At 43.8% G+C, this 14,973-nt stretch overlaps 1 protein-coding gene across 3 annotated transcripts in view; it reads left to right on the top strand.

Annotated features, from left to right (window-relative positions):
- The window catches only part of LOC121379542 (titin-like), an 82,731-nt gene extending 67,758 nt beyond the window's left edge, over positions 1 to 14,973 (top strand). For all 3 annotated transcript variants that reach the window (XM_041508189.1, XM_041508201.1, XM_041508196.1), the window contains 6 exons: positions 800 to 1,030; positions 1,773 to 2,003; positions 8,961 to 9,101; positions 9,400 to 9,550; positions 13,132 to 13,297; positions 13,813 to 14,973. In XM_041508189.1, the coding sequence (XP_041364123.1) occupies positions 800 to 1,030; positions 1,773 to 2,003; positions 8,961 to 9,101; positions 9,400 to 9,550; positions 13,132 to 13,297; positions 13,813 to 13,945 (1,053 nt within the window). In that variant the 3' untranslated portion in view covers positions 13,946 to 14,973. The remainder of the gene's footprint in view (positions 1 to 799; positions 1,031 to 1,772; positions 2,004 to 8,960; positions 9,102 to 9,399; positions 9,551 to 13,131; positions 13,298 to 13,812) is intronic.

Genomic DNA, 14,973 nt, shown 5'->3' with positions numbered 1-14,973 from the left:
TATAGGCCTACAATTTTGCAAGCATACAGACTGTGTATGGACTTCGTCAAATATTGCCTTATTTTAAGTGAGAAATATACGTATTCTTTAATTATATAGCTCCTGTTTTGGGATTACCTAATGACATGACCAGCTGATGGTGTTTGAAATGGCTATTTTTACTCAAAAGTCGACAATGTATTACTAAAATACTGCAATAAACATTTGAAATAAGAAAATAGATCAATCCTACTGTGTTTTCAGATTTGGATTTGCCAGGAACAGTATTGGGGGGGGGGGGGGGGGGGGGCACACATCTAGTGGAAAGGGCACAGTTGTAGTGGGTGGGGCACAAGTCAGAGTTTTATCTTTATTTATATGGAATAGGAGGGAGGGGGGAAACAAGTGCATTTTCATCCTCAAGTAAATGTGTGTGTGTGTGTTGTGTTGCAGGCCGAGCAATCAAACTGTTAGGTGACTTGACTGTTTTGTGTTAATTGTGTTGTGTTACAGTATACACAGTCAGGGTTTTTGCCATAGAGTAAAACGAGTAGCATAGTAGCATACCTCATTGTTTTGCAGATTATATATTTTTTAAGTTAACCTTTTGACAAAATTAATTACTCTTATCATTACTGTATGATTTTTTTTAACCCTAACCATAAACTTAACCCATTTTCTTTCTTGGGGAGGCCCCCATACCCTCTGTGGACTGTGGTTGCATTCAATTCCATAGTGACATACCCACAAATTTCTTTCTGGCAGAAACACTGACAGTCCAAAGAACTATTATGTGACTGTGTGTTGTGTTGTGTTGCAGTACACCCAGTCTGAGGATTTGAACCGGGAGGCTGTGGATGAGCTGAAGAAGAAGGCGGAGATAATCGTGTGCCTCCGGACAGAGCTGCAACAGGTGAAGTGCATCCTCGACCAGGCCCAGCTGCAGAACGAGCAGCTCCGGACAAAGATCAAACAGCTAATGGAGGACATCAAGAAACTCACAATCGACAAGAAGGACCTGGAGGCCAAGATCGACAGGGAGCGCTTGACTGTGAGTGGCTTCGTACTCTCATCCATTACCCCAGCGGTCACCCATAACTCTTCCATTACCCCAGCGGTCACCCATAACTCTTCCATTACCCCAGCAGTCACTCATAACTCTCTTCCATTACACCAGCAGTCACTCATAACTCTCTTCCATTACGCCAGCGCTCACTCGCAACTCTCTTCCATTACCCCAGCGGTCACTCATTCACTTATAACTCATAATTGATCATAGTTGTTAACAATGTGGTTTGGACTTTACTTAAACCAGCATTCTAAGAGAACTGCTAAAGCAGTACATGTCCTCTTTTGGGCTCAACCAATTTTCTAATCGCCTAAGTTTAAGGACCATAACTCTGTGACAATGTGTAAATCACCATGAAAGTCAAACTTGATCTGTCAGAGTACATGTTAAAGCTGGCCTTAAAAAGGGGGAGAAACAAATTTTCATATCTCCTAATTCAAGGGCCATAACTCTGTGAAAAATGTGTAAATTGCCATGAAAGTCAAACTTGTTCTGTTAGAGTACATGGTAAAGCTATGTACAAAATTTCATCATAATATCTTCAGGCATTCCCCCCCCCCCCCCCCCCCCCCCCCCCCAACCAAAAAAGGGGGAGAAACAAATTTTCATATCCCCCGAATTAAGGGCCATAACTGAGAAAACTGGGTCAAGTGAAAAGTGCGATTTGATCTGTAAGAGTACATGATAAAGATCTGTGAGCGTGCGGTGTGTTGTGTTATTGCAGTCGGAGGAGGTGGAGCGGGTGTACCGGCAGACGATGGAGGAGCTGGTTCAGAAATGTAACTTGCTGGTGGCGCTCGAGATGGAAGTGCAGCAGGCCAAGAATCTGCTTGGCAACGTCGAGGAGACGCGCACCATGCTGCAGAAGAACATTGAGGAGCTCACAGTGCACGTCACGCAGGCCACGTCCATGCACGAGAGTGTCGAGGTGACCATCGCACGGGAGCGGGCATCGGTAAGTGAACCGTGGCTTAATTAACACCGAGGGGTGGGATGTAGCCCAGTGGTATACATGTAGCTAGGGGTGTAACGATATACACAAGAGTGTCGAGGTGACCATCGCGTGGGAGCGGGCGTTGGTGAGTGAACCACGACTTAATTAACACAGAGGGGGTGGGATGTAGCCCAGTGGTATACATGTAGCTAGGGGTGTAACGATATACACAAGAGTGTCGAGGTGACCATCGCGTGGGAGCGGGCGTTGGTGAGTGAACCGCGGCTTAATTAACACAGAGGGGCGGGGCACAGCCCAGTGGTATACATGTAGCTAGGGGTGTAACGATATACACAAGAGTGTCGAGGTGACCATCGCGTGGGAGTGGGCGTTGGTGAGTGAACCGCGGCTTAATTAACACAGAGGGGTGGGATGTAGCCCAGTGGTATACATGTAGCTAGGGGTGTAACGATATACACAAGAGTGTCGAGGTGACCATCGCGTGGGAGCGGGCGTTGGTGAGTGAACCACGACTTAATTAACACAGAGGGGGTGGGATGTAGCCCAGTGGTATACATGTAGCTAGGGGTGTAACGATATACACAAGAGTGTCGAGGTGACCATCGCGTGGGAGCGGGCGTTGGTGAGTGAACCGCGGCTTAATTAACACAGAGGGGCGGGGCACAGCCCAGTGGTATACATGTAGCTAGGGGTGTAACGATATACACAAGAGTGTCGAGGTGACCATCGCGTGGGAGTGGGCGTTGGTGAGTGAACCGCGGCTTAATTAACACAGAGGGGTGGGATGTAGCCCAGTGGTATACATGTAGCTAGGGATGTAACAATATCCACAAGAGTGTCGAGGTGACCATCGCGTGGGAGTGGGCGTTGGTTAGTGAACCGCGGCTTAATTAACACAGAGGGGTGGGATGTAGCCCAGTGGTATACATGTAGCTAGGGATGTAACGATATCCACAAGAGTGTCGAGGTGACCATCGCGTAGGAGCGGGCGTTGGTGAGTGAACCGCGGCTTAATTAACACAGAGGGGCGGGGCACAGCCCAGTGGTATACATGTAGCTAGGGGTGTAACGATATACACAAGAGTGTCGAGGTGACCATCGCGTGGGAGTGGGCGTTGGTGAGTGAACCGCGGCTTAATTAACACAGAGGGGTGGGATGTAGCCCAGTGGTATACATGTAGCTAGGGATGTAACGATATCCACAAGAGTGTCGAGGTGACCATCGCGTGGGAGTGGGCGTTGGTTAGTGAACCGCGGCTTAATTAACACAGAGGGGTGGGATGTAGCCCAGTGGTATACATGTAGCTAGGGATGTAACGATATCCACAAGAGTGTCGAGGTGACCATCGCGTAGGAGCGGGCGTTGGTGAGTGAACCGCGGCTTAATTAACACAGAGGGGCGGGGCACAGCCCAGTGGTATACATGTAGCTAGGGGTGTAACGATATACACAAGAGTGTCGAGGTGACCATCGCGTGGGAGCGGGCGTTGGTGAGTGAACCACGACTTAATTAACACAGAGGGGGTGGGATGTAGCCCAGTGGTATACATGTAGCTAGGGATGTAACGATATACACAAGAGTGTCGAGGTGACCATCGCGTGGGAGTGTCGAGGTGGTATACCAGGGGTCGCGTGGAGGTGAGCGTGGGAGCGGGCGTTGGTGAGTGAACCGCAGCTTAATTAACACAGAGGGGGTGGGATGTAGCCCAGTGGTATACATGTAGCTAGGGGTGTAACGATATACACAAGAGTGTCGAGGTGACCATCGCGTGGGAGCGGGCGTTGGTTAGTGAACCGCGGCTTAATTAACACAGAGGGGTGGGATGTAGCCCAGTGGTATACATGTAGCTAGGGATGTAACGATATCCACAAGAGTGTCGAGGTGACCATCGCGTGGGAGCGGGTGTTGGTGAGTGAACCGCGGCTTAATTAACACAGAGGGGCGGGGCACAGCCCAGTGGTATACATGTAGCTAGGGGTGTAACGATATACACAAGAGTGTCGAGGTGACCATCGCGTGGGAGCGGGCGTTGGTGAGTGAACTGCGGCTTAATTAACACAGAGGGGTGGGATGTAGCCCAGTGGTATACATGTAGCTAGCGATGTAACGATATCCACAAGAGTGTCGAGGTGACCATCGCGTGGGAGTGGGCGTTGGTGAGTGAACCGCGGCTTAATTAACACCGAGGGGTGGGATGTAGCCCAGTGGTATACATGTAGCTAGGAGTGTAACGATATACACAAGAGTGTCGAGGTGACCATCGCGTGGGAGCGGGCGTTGGTGAGTGAACCGCGGCTTAATTAACACAGAGGGGTGGGATGTAGCCCAGTGGTATACATGTAGCTAGGGATGTAACGATATCCACAAGAGTGTCGAGGTGACCATCGCGTGGGAGTGGGCGTTGGTGAGTGAACCGCGGCTTAATTAACACAGAGGGGCGGGGCACAGCCCAGTGGTATACATGTAGCTAGGGATGTAACGATATACACAAGAGTGTCGAGGTGACCATCGCGTGGGAGCGGGCGTTGGTGAGTGAACCACGACTTAATTAACACAGAGGGGTGGGATGTAGCCCAGTGGTATACATGTAGCTAGGGATGTAACGATATCCACAAGAGTGTCGAGGTGACCATCGCGTGGGAGTGGGCGTTGGTGAGTGAACCGCGGCTTAATTAACACAGAGGGGCGGGGCACAGCCCAGTGGTATACATGTAGCTAGGGATGTAACGATATACACAAGAGTGTCGAGGTGACCATCGCGTGGGAGCGGGCGTTGGTGAGTGAACCACGACTTAATTAACACAGAGGGGGTGGGATGTAGCCCAGTGGTATACATGTAGCTAGGGGTGTAACGATATACACAAGAGTGTCGAGGTGACCATCGCGTGCGAGCGGGCATCGGTAAGTGAACTGCAGCTTAATTAACACAGAGGGGGTGGGATGTAGCCCAGTGGTATCACCAACATATTCCACAACATGGCTTAGCTTAAAGGAACACACCCTAGTTGTTAACCATTATGCCGTTGTTTTTCGCTATTAAACCCATTTTTTCACAAATAAAATTGCACTTTACTTACCGTTTATTATTTAGAATATTCATTTCCATTCACCTGAAGTGTTTTTTGTTAATCCTGGTAATCCTGGTGTTTGTAATACCACAAAATGCATTTTTCGTATTTCATAAAATGCCACGGGCCTCTGAGAAAAAAACGTTGAGCAGACAAGGTCTAATCTATTTTTAGAGGGGATATTCTCATTTCAATGTCACAGACTTTGGTATACCACGTGACCGTTATCATTTTGGTTCGGTTTGTTTTCTCGTGCACGGTTCGGGTAATCAACATCCGATTTGTTGTCGTTTGCTTGTTGTTCATTTGTGAGATTTTTCTTCACAGTTCGTGAACATTTTCAGTAACAATAAAGTTCAGACAAGTAAGTATCTCAATACAAAACATTACAAACCCTTAAAACCAATAATTTTACTAAGTCTTATGATATCTGGAGAGGGGATACAACCAGGACAGAACAGTTGGAACATGTCCAGGAGAGGTGAAACGAACGCACCCCAAGTCTGTGCGCACTCTGTGAAATTTGTCGTGACGTAGGCATTGTTGTGCTTCTACCGGTGACATCAGAATACTAACTTTCAAAATTATTTCAAGCAATTAGGACATGGGGATTCCCATGGTATTTATCGATATAAAACCTGCTTTTTCACTCCATTTGATTCAAACGTGATCTAAGTGTGTTACAGGTTTGTAGATTAACCAAATTATAATTTATTTTCGCTGGATGAAACTAGGGCGTGCGGCTTTAAAATCGTTGTAAATTACTGTGAAAATTTACAATAGGTATGAGGCAGTTGTAAGCCACTAACATAGGTGTCAAATGGCAGTTAGATGATGATTTAATCATTTTCTGAGAAGGATACTAACTTTTTATGTAAAAATGGATCTAATATAGACCAAATACCTTTTATGAAACTCTTCGTCCAATGAAAAACATTCTAGTTCATACGACCTTCACAATAAAATAGGATAGACAACTCATGTCTTATGCATTCAGCAATTATCGCTTAGCAAATAAACTCACAAAGTTACTTCATGGATGTCCGATACCAATCAATATATCCAAGATGTTCCGAAAAGTTATCAATTTATTATTTATCAAATTTGCACTTGTTCGCAAAGAAGATGTGAGTCACTAAAGGGGTACTTACGACTACTGTAAGGTTGCTTTGTGGAACGGCTGTAAAGTTTACGGTGCCAGTTGTAAAACTCACCTTAAGTCACTACAATTAACCTTAGCTACAATTCGTTCGTGGAACGGCTGTAAAGTTTACGGTGCCAGTTGTAAAACTCACCTTAAGTCACTACAATTAACCTTAGCTACAATTCGTTCGTGGAATGGCTGTAAAGTTTACGGTGCCAGTTGTAAAACTCACCTTAAGTCACTACAATTAACCTTAGCTACAATTCGTTCGTGGAACGGCTGTAAAGTTTATGGTGCCAGTTGTAAAACTCACCTTAAGTCACTACAATTAACCTTAGCTACAATTCGTTCGTGGAACGGCTGTAAAGTTGTAAAACTCACCTTAAGTCACTACAATTAACCTTAGCTACATTTCGTTCGTGGAACGGCTGTAAAGTTGTAAAACTCACCTTAAGTCACTACAATTAACTTTAGCTACAATTCGTTCGTGGAACGGCTGTAAAGTTGTAAAACTCACCTTAAGTCACTACAATTAACCTGGGCGGGATGTAGCCCAGTGGTTAGGTGCTCGCTTGATGCGTCGTTGGTCTGAGATTGATCCGTTAGGGCTCGTTCTCATTCCAACCAGTGCACCATGACCATGGTATGTGAAAGGCTGTGGTATGTGTACGTGCATGTGCTATCCTGTCTGTCGGATGGAGCATATAAAAGTTCCTTTGTTACTAATGGAAAAATTTAGTGGGTTTCCTCGCTAAGACTACATGTCAGAATTACCAAATGTTTGACATTCAATAGCAGAAGATTAATCAATCAATGTGCTCTTGTAGTGTCATTAAACAAAAAAGAAACTTTAAGTGTTATGTTAGTCACACTGTAATAAAGCTGCGAGGGTGTTATCTTAGTGACACTGTAATAAAGCTGCGAGGGTGTTATCTTAGTGACGCTGTAATAAAGCTGCGAGAGTGTTATCTTAGTGACGCTGTAATAAAGCTGCGAGAGTGTTATCTTAGTGACGCTGTAATAAAGCTGCGAGGGTGTTATCTTAGTGACGCTGTAATAAAGCTGCGAGGGTGTTATCTTAGTGACACTGTAATAAAGCTGCGAGGGTGTTATCTTAGTGACACTGTAATAAAGCTGCCAGAGTGTTATCTTAGTGACACTGTAATAAAGCTGCCAGAGTGTTATCTTAGTCGCACTGTAATAAAGCTGCGAGGGTGTTATCTTAGTCACACTGTAATAAAGCTGCGAGGGTGTTATCTTAGTCACACTGTAATAAAGCTGCGAGGGTGTTATCTTAGTCACAGTATAATAAAGCTGACAGTGTTATCTTAGTCACACTGTAATAAAGCTGCGAGAGTGTTATCTTAGTGACACTGTAATAAAGCTGCGAGAGTGTTATCTTAGTGACACTGTAATAAAGCTGCGCGAGTGTTATCTTAGTCACACTGTAATAAAGCTGCGCGAGTGTTATCTTAGTCACACTGTAATAAAGCTGCGCGAGTGTTATCTTAGTCACACTGTAATAAAGCTGCCAGAGTGTTATCTTAGTCACACTGTAATAAAGCTGCCCGAGTGTTATCTTAGTCACACTGTAATAAAGCTGCCCGAGTGTTATCTTAGTGACACTGTAATAAAGCTGCGAGAGTGTTATCTTAGTGACACTATAATAAAGCTGCGAGAGTGTTATCTTAGTCACACTGTAATAAAGCTGCGAGAGTGTTATCTTAGTCACACTGTAATAAAGCTGCGAGAGTGTTATCTTAGTCACAGTGTAATAAAGCTGACAGAGTGTTATCTTAGTCACACTGTAATAAAGCTGCGAGAGTGTTATCTTAGTGACACTGTAATAAAGCTGCGAGAGTGTTATCTTAGTGACACTGTAATAAAGCTGTGCGAGTGTTATCTTAGTCACACTGTAATAAAGCTGCGCGAGTGTTATCTTAGTCACACTGTAATAAAGCTGCCAGAGTGTTATCTTAGTCACACTGTAATAAAGCTGCCCGAGTGTTATCTTAGTCACACTGTAATAAAGCTGCGAGAGTGTTATCTTAGTCACACTGTAATAAAGCTGCGAGAGTGTTATCTTAGTCACACTGTAATAAAGCTGCGAGAGTGTTATCTTAGTGACACTGTAATAAAGCTGCCCGAGTGTTATCTTAGTCACACTGTAATAAAGCTGCCCGAGTGTTATCTTAGTCACACTGTAATAAAGCTGCCCGAGTGTTATCTTAGTCACACTGTAATAAAGCTGCCAGAGTGTTATCTTAGTCACACTGTAATAAAGCTGCCAGAGTGTTATGTTAGTCACACTGTAATAAAGCTGCGAGAGTGTTATCTTAGTCACACTGTAATAAAGCTGCGAGAGTGTTATCTTAGTGACACTATAATAAAGCTGCGAGAGTGTTATCTTAGTGACACTGTAATAAAGCTGCGAGAGTGTTATCTTAGTGACACTGTAATAAAGCTGCCAGAGTGTTATGTTAGTCACACTGTAATAAAGCTACGAGAGTGTGTCACTTCTGAGCTCATTTATTTACACAAAATACTTGAGATGTGCATCAAGTCCATCTCCATTGATTACAGGCTCCAGCAGACTGCATGTTAAACAAACCAAACTCTAACTTTTCATCCTTCTGGCATTTCATCCTTCTATCGTTTCATTGTAACATTTCATCCTCCTATCGTTTCATCCTTCTGTCGGTTCTTCCGTCCCTCACTCCTCTTGTATTGTTCCTCACCTGCAGATGGCCAAGCGGAGGTTGAGTGCATCCGTGATAAAGGAACAGCATGATATGAAACTGCAGCAGCTCGAAGCTATGAATCGGGATCGTGCCTTACTGCTGAAGAACATTGCTGATGAGAGAGACAAGTCGGAGAAGCTACGGGTAAGTGCTGGAAAACAGGCAACATTTTGTTGTCACAATCTGGAATACAGATATTCCTAGTCAACTGAAAATTTAGAAGCAATTAATGTTTAATGTTTTAAAATTAGACAATAGACACACTCATGATCAATTGTTTTTACTTTAAATAAATAAACAAATAGTGTTAATTCTTCCTTTCTGCAAAATGTTTTCACTTGTTTGTCTAATGTTTGTCTAATATTTGGGTGATTTCTGTCTAATGTTTGTGTGACGTCTGTCTGATATTTCTCTGATGTCTGTCTGATGTGTGACGTTACAGGAGGCCCTCGATAAGAAGGAGAACTCTGTGGAGGACCAGGTGAGCCAGCTGACGACGTCGCAGCAGGAGATCGACCGGCAGCTCGAGGAGATGGCCATGCTGAAGGAACGCGCCGAGCAGCTCGAGAAGGAGAAGGCTCTCGTCCTCACAGGTAAAACAATGGATATACACACCCACGAGACAATACACTCACCCACGAGACAATACACTCACCCACGAGACAATACATACACCCAGGAAGAAAATACACACACCCACGAGACAATACTCACCCACGAGACAATACACACACCCACGAGACAATACACACACCCACGAGACAATACACACACCCACGAGACAATACACTCACCCACGAGACAATACACACACCCACGAGACAATACACACACACAGGAAGACAATACACACACCCAGTAGACAATACACACACCCATGAGACAATACACACACACACACCCAGGAAGACAATACACACACCCAGTAGACAATACACACACATCCAGAAGACAATATACACACCCACACCCACACCCACAAGACAATACACACACCCATGAGACAATACACACACACCCATGAGACAATACACACACACCCATGAGACAATACACACACACACGAGACAATACACACACCCAGGAAGATAATACACACACCCAGTAGACAATACACACACCCAGGAAGATGATACACACACCCAGTAGACAATACACATACCCAGTAGACAATACACATACCCAGTAGACAATACACACACCCAGGAGACAATACACACACACATACACAGAGGAAGACACACCCAGTATACAATACACACACCCGGGAGACAATACACACACCCAGTAGACAATACACACACCCAGTAGACAATACACACACACCCAGTAGACAATACACACACCCAGGAGACAAACACACACAGGAAGACAATACACACACCCAGGAAACGATACACACACTCGGTAGACAATACACACACCCAGTAGACAATACACACACCCAGGAGACAAACACACACAGGAAGACAATACACACACCCAGGAAACAATACACACACTCGGTAGACAATACACACACACACAGGAAGACAATACACACACCCAGGAAGACAATACACACACCCAGTAGACGATACACACACCCAGGAAGACGACACACACACCCGGGAGACAAACACACACAGAAAGACAATACACACACCTAGGAGACAATACACATACCCAGAAAGACAATACACATACCCAGAAAGACAATACACACACCTAGGAGACTAACCCTAACCCTCACCAATACACACACCAGAAAGACAATGCACACACCTAGGAAACAATACACACAAACAGGAAGACAATACACTTACCTAGGAGACAATACACACACACACACACAGAGGAAGACACACCCAGGAGACAATACACACACAGGAAGACACTCACACACCCAGGAAGACATTACACATACATGCACACAGGAAGACAATACACACACCCAGTAGACAATACACGCACACAAGAATACAATACACACACACAGAGGAAGACAATACACACACAGGAAGACAATACACACACACAGGAAGACAATATACACACCCAGGAAGACGATACACACACAGGAAGACAATACACACACCTAGGAGACAATACACATACCCAGAAAGACAATACACACCTAGGAGACAATACACACACCTAGGAGACTAACCCTAACCCTCACCAATACACACACCAGAAAGACAATGCACACACCTAGGAAACAATACACACAAACAGGAAGACAATACACACAAACAGGAAGACAATACACTTACCTAGGAGACAATACACCCCCCACCCCTCCGAATACACACACACACACACACACACAGAGGAAGACACACCCAGGAGACAATACACACACAGGAAGACACTCACACACCCAGGAAGACATTACACATACATGCACACAGGAAGACAATACACACACCCAGTAGACAATACACACACACGAATACAATACACACACACACAGAGGAAGACAATACACACACAGGAAGACAATACACACACCCAGGAAGACAATATACACACACAGGAAGACAATACACACACCTAGGAGACAATACACACACCCAGAAAGACAATACACACACCTAGGAGACAATACACACACCTAGGAGACTAACCCCCACCAATACACACACCCAGAAAAACAATGCACACACCTAGGAGACAATACACACCTCCAGGAAGACCATACACACACCTAGGAAACAATACATACAAACGGGAAGACAATACACACACCCAGGAATACAATACACACCCAGAAAGACAATACACACCCAGAAAGACAATACACACACACACACAGGAAGACACACCCAGGAGACAATACACACAGGAAGACACTCGCACACCCAGGAAGACGATACACATATACGCACACAGGAAGACAATACACGCACCCAGTAGACAATACACACGCAGGAAGATAATACACACACAGGAAGACAGTACACACACCCAGGAAGACAATATACACACCCATGAAAATACACACCCAACAAGACAATACACACACACAGAGGAAGACACATCCAGGAAACAATACACATACATCCAGGAAGACCATACACACCCATGAAAATACACACCTAGAAAGACAATACACACAGGAAGACATGCACCCAGGAGATAATACACACAAGTAGACAATACACACACCCAGTAGACAATAAACACACACACAGGAAGACAATAAAACACACACACAGGGAGACAATGCACATGCCCAGGAGACAGTACACACACCCAGGAAGACAATACACACACCTAGCAGACAATACACATGCCCAGGAAAAAGTAAAGTAAAGTTTGTTTTATTTAACGACGCCGCTAGAGCACATTGATTTTTTATCTTATCATCGGCTATTGGACGTCAAACACATGGTCATTCTGACACTGTTTTTAGAGGAAACCCGCTGTCGCCACATAGGCTACTCTTTTTTACGACAGGCAGCAAGGGGTCTTTTATTTGTGCTTCCCACAGGCAGGATAGCACAAACCATGGCCTTTGTTGAACCAGTTATGGATCACTGGTCGGTGCAAGTGGTTTACACCTACCCATTGAGCCTTGCGGAGCACTCACTCAGGGTTTGGAGTCGGTATCTCGATTAAAAATCCCATGCCTCGACTGGGATCCGAACCCAGTACCTACCAGCCTGTACATGCCCAGGAAGACAATACATACACCCAGGAAGACAATACACAGACCCAGGAAGACGATACACACCCATGAAGACAATACAGTCACACAGGAAGACAATACACACACCCAGTAGACAATACACACACCCAGTAGAGAATACATATGCCCAGGATGACAATACACACGCAGGAAAACAATACACACACTCAGTAGACAGTACATTCAGGAAGACAATACACACACCCAGGAGACTATACACAAACCCAGGAAGACGATACATACTCAGTAGACAAACCACCCCCCCCCCCCCCCCCCCCCCCCCCCCCGGAAGACAATACACACACCTAGGAGACTACATACAAACAGGAAGACAATACACACATCCAGGAAGACACACACACACACACACCCAGGAAGACAATGGTGTGGAAAGTATGACTTTCGTTTTGCAGATTCTAACAAACTAAGAAACAAAACATTTGTCCTAGTTTGTTGCTTAAAAAAAGCGATGTGTGGAAAGTATGCCATTTTGTCTTGCAGATTACAACAACCTGTGCAAGCAGCTGGACGAGAAGGGCCAGGAGCTGTCAGACATGCAGGACTCATACGACCTCAAGATCGAGAGCATGAAGAACGTCGTCATGCTGCAGCAGACCGGCCGCGAGCAGATCACCAAGTCCTACAAGATTGCCATCACGAGCGCCAGGTCAGTGGAATACACTACTAGTAGACACTGTTATTTAACATCACCAAGTCCTACAAGATCGCCATCTGAATGTGGTGATGAGACACAAGGAGGTCCAGCTCCAGTCATACATTTACTGTTCTCTGTTTCAGAGACTCCATATAACCATAAATAAAATGTGTTGAGTGCGTCGTTAAATAAAACATTTCTTTCCTTCCTTCCTTCCATCCTCTTCCATCCTGAGACGAGATCAAGAGTCTGAATGTGGTGATGAGACACAAGGAGGTCCAGCTCCAGTCTTACATTTACTGTTATTTGTTTCTGAGACGAGATCAAGAGTCTGAATGTGGTGATGAGACACAAGGAGGTCCAGATCTTACATTTACTGAAGACACAAGTCTGAGGTCACAAGGAGGTCCAGCTCCAGTCTTACATTTACTGTTATTTGTTTCTGAGACGAGATCAAGAGTCTGAATGTCGTGATGAAACACAAGGAGGTCCAGCTCCAGTCTTACATTTACTGTTATTTGTTTCAGAGACGAGATCAAGAGTCTGAATGTGGTGATGAGACACAAGGAGGTCCAGCTCCAGTCGTACAGTGGGGCGCTCCAGGAGCTGCAGGAGATCTTCATGTACAGCTTCTTCAAGTCCTCCAACATCCAGAGTTAACACGTGCCTCGGGAACGTACACGGCTATCTCAGATACCCGGTCCAAGCTTTTTGCATGTATATTTTATTATGTGTATTTGCATAACTTTATTTATAAAATTATATATTTTATATCTTCTGTACATTATTTGATATTTTCTGTACATTGACAAAAAAAATAATAATATATATTTAAAAATCTAAAAAATATAATATTGTCTGTTGAATAAATGTGAGTTCCATTTGATATAACCTGTCTATATCGGTATCTGATCTCCATTTACTAAAACATATATTGTATACTCCAGTGTAGTAGAAAATACTCCTGCCATTTTGGGTTTTTTCCATCTTGTCATCAGTATGGCCATTTTCTGAATGGCATGTGACCAATATTTACCAGTTTACAGTCACATTGGCTTCAAAACAGTCTATTGAGTTGATCAGTGTCTGTTGTAGACAGGTGGTTCTTATTTAGAGGGACTCTTTTTAGCAGTTTTATTGTACATAGTTCAGTTTTATAAAATATTTATCATGAAAGGATGAACACTGTAAAAGATTGAATTTTTATACTGGTCTTTCATGTACATACAATATATTCTGAGTGAAAAAGCGAAACATATAGAAAGGTTTTTGTACTAACCATCAAAATAAGTGAAAACATTTAACAAATAAGACTGAGACAAATCGTAACAAATATTCGTTTTATTCCTGAGAACAATACAATAATGTATACATCATCACAATATGGTGATTTTTGATTAAATATGATTATCACTTTACAACAATATTTATGAGTGCTGGTGAATTATTTATTTTAAGGTACTAACTGTTATAAGTATACATGTTTTTATCACTATTACTAATGAATATATTTTTTTTATGTATGATAAAACATGCTACAATTTTGTATGTATGTTAAAGTTTACAACAACCATATTTCCGAGTGCTGGTAGTTTATTAAATTTAAGGTGCTAACAATATTATAAGTATACATTTTTATCAGTGTTACTAATGAATATTTATATGTTTAATAAAACAGTCTACATCAA

Source organism: Gigantopelta aegis, chromosome 2, assembly GCF_016097555.1.
Source record: "Gigantopelta aegis isolate Gae_Host chromosome 2, Gae_host_genome, whole genome shotgun sequence".
Lineage (NCBI taxonomy): Eukaryota > Metazoa > Mollusca > Gastropoda > Neomphalida > Peltospiridae > Gigantopelta > Gigantopelta aegis.
The sequence above is the reverse complement of the archived record's forward strand: the minus strand, read 5'-3'. Positions and strand labels throughout refer to the sequence as shown.